At 35.2% G+C, this 5657-nt stretch overlaps 1 protein-coding gene across 11 annotated transcripts in view; it reads left to right on the top strand.

Moving 5' to 3' along the window:
• LOC111864707 (unconventional myosin-IXa) overlaps positions 1-5657 on the top strand; it is an 86950-nt gene that overhangs the window by 49097 nt on the left and 32196 nt on the right. For 10 of the 11 annotated variants that reach the window (XM_023852160.2, XM_033751547.1, XM_023852159.1 and 7 more), the window contains 2 exons: positions 3243-3455; positions 4847-4983. In XM_023852160.2, coding sequence (XP_023707928.1) covers positions 3243-3455; positions 4847-4983 — 350 coding nt within the window. The remainder of the gene's footprint in view (positions 1-3242; positions 3456-4846; positions 4984-5657) is intronic. The other variant, XM_023852163.1, reaches the window with a different exon arrangement.

Below are 5657 nucleotides of genomic sequence, written 5' to 3' on the forward strand. Positions count from 1 at the left end.
AATATGTATTGCGATTGAAGAGGTAGAATTTTTAATTTCTTAAATAATTCTCTACATGAATCTCTACTTCTACATCCTGTAATGATTCTAATTATATTCTTTTGTATTTTAAAAATTATTACACTATGTGAAGAGTTCCCCCAAAATATTAATCCATAGTTCATAATAGAATGAAAGTAGGCATGGTAAACCATCTTCAATGTTTCCTGTGACATAAAAGGCTTAATTGATCTCATCGCATAGCAAGCTGCATTTAATTTAGGTATAATTTGTTCAATATGTATTTTCCAAGACAGTGTACTGTCTACAGTGTAGTGTACAGTGTACTGTTAACATTATCCGTTCCTGAAAGTTCATATGACAGGTGATTTTTAACATCACTGTAGACCCCCTATACTGTACATCATGGTTGAGTTGTTAGCCCACCTACTTTTAGAACATTCTGTATTTAAATCTCATTGTACACACTGACTATCCTGACAGATTTCCCATTGTTTTACTCAGTCTATTGAAACAGAATTTTGGATAGTACCTCAGAATTGGCCATGGCAATTTACTTCCACAATTCTTCTCAGTCATCATTAACAGTCTTCCTACTGTTTATAGGATTTGAGGTTCTCACAGTGGTAGTTAGAAAGATTCTGTCTCTAGAAATATAACACTGTATAGTCTTTTGGAAGTCATCTGACATTTCTGAGGAATATGTCACCATCTTCAGGAGAGAGAGTAAGCCAAGCATGATGGAGGTGACAGGTTCTTCTGAAACACTGGTTTAACTTCATTAGATTACATAATGTTGTACCCCAGAAGATAGAACTCTTAATTCTAGCGCTTGATGCAATATAACCTGTGCATTTGTAAGAGCGATATTTTAAGTAGCCAAAGAACTGCCATTACTCTCTCTTTTCCCCTCCTTTCTCTTATGTGGCATTGTTTCCATTGCTTGGGGTGGTTGCAAAAAAATTATCACTTTGTTCTCATGTTCTGTCTTTTACTTCATCACAGATAAATTCTTTCCTCTGAATTCTATTTATCTTGGTTCTTTCATTAATATGTTATGTTCCTGTAGATGTTCATCATATAAGTTATAATTTAGACCTTAATTCAGTGCTTCAATTTATAATCCATGCTATTGCAGTTGTTTTACATTTTCAAAATCATTTTGAATCATGTAACAGATATAGAACATCTCTGAAGGGTATATCAACTTTTCTGTAAACTTTTGTGTGCCTTTAGTGTGAACTCTATGTAAGAGCCTAGAAATTTTCAAGGATACTTCATTCTGTTTTAGTGTATACTGGCTTCCCTTATCAATCTTACGCTTCCTGCATATACAATCCAGCTAGATTTAGACACGGTTTTATTTGCTGTTGTAATTCTTCTAGTTTCCACTTGAATTTGATTGATTTCATTGTGAACACCTATAAGTAATCATTGTTATTGTTTTATTTTGGAATGGTCTATAGGCTTTTCAGCAAAATAACCTTTGAAGATAGTTGAAGTATAGGATTATTACGATTATCATACGTAGGTATTAAAATTATAGCATCAAGTTTTCCAGCATATGAAAACTAGTTGGATAAATTTGGTCATAGTATTGCTTCATGTTCCTTTTGAAGGCTCTCTTGCCATGATTTTCTAATACTGTATTACTTTGAATATAAGATGTTCTCAAATTTAAGAAGCATACAGTTTTTAAATGAGGGTTTTAGGAAAAAATTAGGATGGTATATTTATTTCAGTGAGTTTATTTAGAACACATTTAAAGTGAAAAGTAATGGAAAATGTACCAGAATGAAATGGAAATTTTAAATTTTCATTACATGCATTTAATCATGAAGTTTGTCGAGTGGACCTTCAATTGCACATTTTTCTGAAGATGATGATGCACCCTCGCCAGTGTGTTTACTGTCGTCCCAAGGAATGCCATCTTGAGTTCCATCCTCTGCATTAGACAAACAGCACTTTGAAAACGATTTTGAAATAATACTGACTAGCACTTCTTTCCAAGCTTTTGATATCTACCCCTTTATTATGGTTTCATATGTATTTGTGTTATTTAGTGTTCATTGTTCTGATATTTATTTTCCATTTTTGTATTTCATAAATGTGTACTAGAACTGAATTTAGGAAAGTAGTTGGGTTGAGCAATTTGTTTATGTTGTATTTATAGACTTATATGTGGAATAATTTGTGCATATTTTTGTTATATGTCCAGCCCTCCAATAACTTTCGAACAAGTTGACAAATTTTCGCCAACTTTAGTGTGATTGTAGTACCACCTCTGTACATGCCAGTTTCGTACAATCGATAACCACACGAGAGCCACTCAAATTTGTGAAGTTGGGTAACACTAGCACCAATTCAAGCAGTGCTTGACATAGGATTGTGATGTTTCATGTGGTTTGAAAAGTATGAAACTCCTATTAAGGCATTTTTTTATTGTGGAATGTAAAACAATAACATAGTGGCCATCTGAAACTCTCACTTTTGGTTTGGTGCTGATAGCTGATGAACATGAGAGCTGAGGATTTAAAAATTTATATGGAGGTGTAGCATACAAGTCAACAAGTTATGTGAGGAACATAGTTCCTATGTTAACAGTTATGAACATGGCAGTGATGTGAAACTTTGGCAGATTTAATTTAGTGGGAAAGTGTGCTAGTAGAAATTAATATTAAGGTCTTCTGTGATGTGATGCCATGTAATTTGGTATATATGCACCAACTTTTTGGAGGGGTACACTATGTCACATTGCTATCCTATGATCTTAATATTCGTAATATCAAACTCCAGATCTCAGATTGTGCTAGTGTGCAGTAGGCACAGAAATAGATTACTGAATTGTATAGTCCACATTAGCTTCTCGTTTGGATTGAAATATTTTAAAGAAACTAGTTGTTGTAATTTGTACTCAACTTCTTGTGCTGCGTAAATTAAGAGTCTGTGAAATCCAAATTTTATTAAATATGATGATGAATAAAAGTGTTGGTATATTTCCTTCCCAAGGGTAATTTACTTAAATATGAAATAGAGATTTACATCTGCGTAAATATGTTGCATAAGGTAAAACTTATTCCTTACATTTTCCGTGTAATAGCCCAAAGTTCATGCGAATCCTGGTTATCGAAAAACAGATCAGTATAGAAGTACTGAAGTACAGGTGGCAGAAGAAAGTTTGTATGTTTGAAGACTAACACAGGACCACATGTCTGAATTGTGTTGGATTGTGGTTTCTTCAGTCTCAGTGGCGCATGGTGATGGCACAACGGTTATTAAACCAGACACGAATACGGCTAGCTGCGGCATTACAGATTCAAAGAGCATGGCGCTCACACAAGGCAAGTGCCTGGTACCGGAAATTGAGATCCGGTATTGTGGTGTTCCAGGCACACATCAGAGGCTGTCTGGCAAGGAGAAGATTCAGGGAGGCCAAACAGGCCAGAGAGGAAGAGGTGAGAAGATTTTAAATTAGATTTTTGAATGAGGGTTCTCTGTTTTGGGATGTAATGCCATGTAGTCTAGTGGAAATCAGCTGACATTTCAGTGGAATATACTGCTTCCATCTACAGGGTTGAAGAGTAAGCCAAGCTAGGAATCAGCATGAAGCAAGCAGAGCTGCCTACTTCATGCTGAATTCTTTCATGGACAACTTTTAGTGGGGGGTGGAGTCCAGCTGGGTCCACTTGGTACAGCGGTCACTGATTGGCCTATTGTACCTGCCCCGGGTGATTATGATGATGGAGAATTTGATGGAATGAAGATTGGCAAGGGAAACCGAAGTACTTGGAGAAAACCAGCCCCAGTGCCACTTTGTCCACCACAAATCCCACTTGACCAGACCCGGGATCGAACCCAGGCCACCACTGTGAGAAGCCAGGGACTAACCACTTGAGCTGTGGTGCGGCCCATGGATTACTCTTGGTCTGATTCATGTCTTATATGACCTTGATATTTTGATTTGAAGTTATGAGTAGTCGCAAAGACAAAAGAACTCCATCCAGTATGACTATTTAAGTTTTACTACTTGCAAACAGTGAAAACAACACAGCAAGCCACGAACAAACACAGGATGATACTAAGAATCTCCTTCTCAAGATAGACAGGCGGCACAAGTTCAGTCCCCTTCAGGAAAGATGATAGGAGAAGTGACACGAACCTACTTGGTTTATTTTATACATTTTAACTTAAACAACAAAATTTTTAAAAACTTTAATACCAGGAAAGCTGCTGTGATTGTGAAAAATTGGATTTTGTGTATATTGTGTATTCCAGGCATTGTGTATGTATGTAATTTAGCACTTGGAACACCAATTGTGATAGTAGTTTCCGAATAAGTGTTGATGTTCCCTCTGAAGATGATCCGTAAGGATCGAAACATGCAAGGGTGCTAAGTTTTCGAATAGTAAAACTTAAATAGTCACACTGGTTGGATTGTTTTGTCTTTGTAATTGTGAGTGTGATGGACCATAATTAAACAAATCAAATTCAGAGTAGCCAGATTTATTTGTCATTTAAGGTGTAATTAATACCTTGAAATATTTCAAGTGCATAACACATGTATGAACTCTTCTTGAAATAAGTGCAGTTCGTATAGAGATTATTAATAGTTTCTTGGATACAATACTGTGCCAGTTCTATCCACCCTGCATACTCACAGTACAGTTATGTAAGATCCAATCTTAATGTTATATTGCCAATAAATAGAAGTTAATGTCCTTTATCTACATTAATTAACATAAAGTCCAAGGAATATTTGAGTGTCACAGATTTTGCTATATTTCCAATTTGAAGTGAGTTGGTACTATTATAATTGCTTGACTAAAGATGTGTTCCCTCCTTACAGGCTCGACACCAGGTGAGCAATGTGGATGCCCATTCAGCCCAGAGCACTGATGAAGCTTTCCTTTCAAAGGAGTCAAGTCAAGAGGAACTGGATGAGCGGCTAGAAGCAGAAGACAGAGAATTAGAGGATTCAGAGGAGTGTGTATAAATTTGATTTTTTAAATTTATTGCTTGTTTGAGGTGATGAAATGATCAAGATCATCAGAATTATTACCATATTTATGAAATCCCATATCCTGTGCCATTCAAATCTTGCCCATATGCTAGTATCCTATTTCTCTAACATCCATTTTAATGTTATTCTCTTATCAAATTCCAGGTCTCTGGAGTTGCTTCTTCCTTTGAGATTTACTGATCAAAATTTCATTTGCATTTCTCATTCCTCATATGTCATGCCAAATAATATATATGTTGTAGTTAAGAGACATAGATTTGGTATGGTTGAAATTCATAACCTGTGTACAGTTTTGTGTGAAGTATTTGCTTTTTGCATCCAGAATAAAAATATAACTATTGCACAGCTTTTTGAATTGAATTGAATTTATTTACATTCTATAAATCCTAAGCAGGTTAGTACCTTTGGATACAGAACAAGTCAAAATTTTAGCTTAAAAATTAATATAACTTAATTTTACATCATTCTCCATTTACATTGAAGTATTCATCTAAAGAGTAGAAGGAATGAGCATGTAGATAATTCTTTAACTCTGATTTAAACTTTTTAGTATCATTGCCCAAGTTTTTAATACTTTGTGGCAGATTGTTGAACACTTTTATGCCAGTAAAGTAGACTCCTTTTTGATATACTGATA

This window comes from Cryptotermes secundus, unplaced genomic scaffold (genome assembly GCF_002891405.2).
Source record: "Cryptotermes secundus unplaced genomic scaffold, Csec_1.0 scaffold654, whole genome shotgun sequence".
Lineage (NCBI taxonomy): Eukaryota > Metazoa > Arthropoda > Insecta > Blattodea > Kalotermitidae > Cryptotermes > Cryptotermes secundus.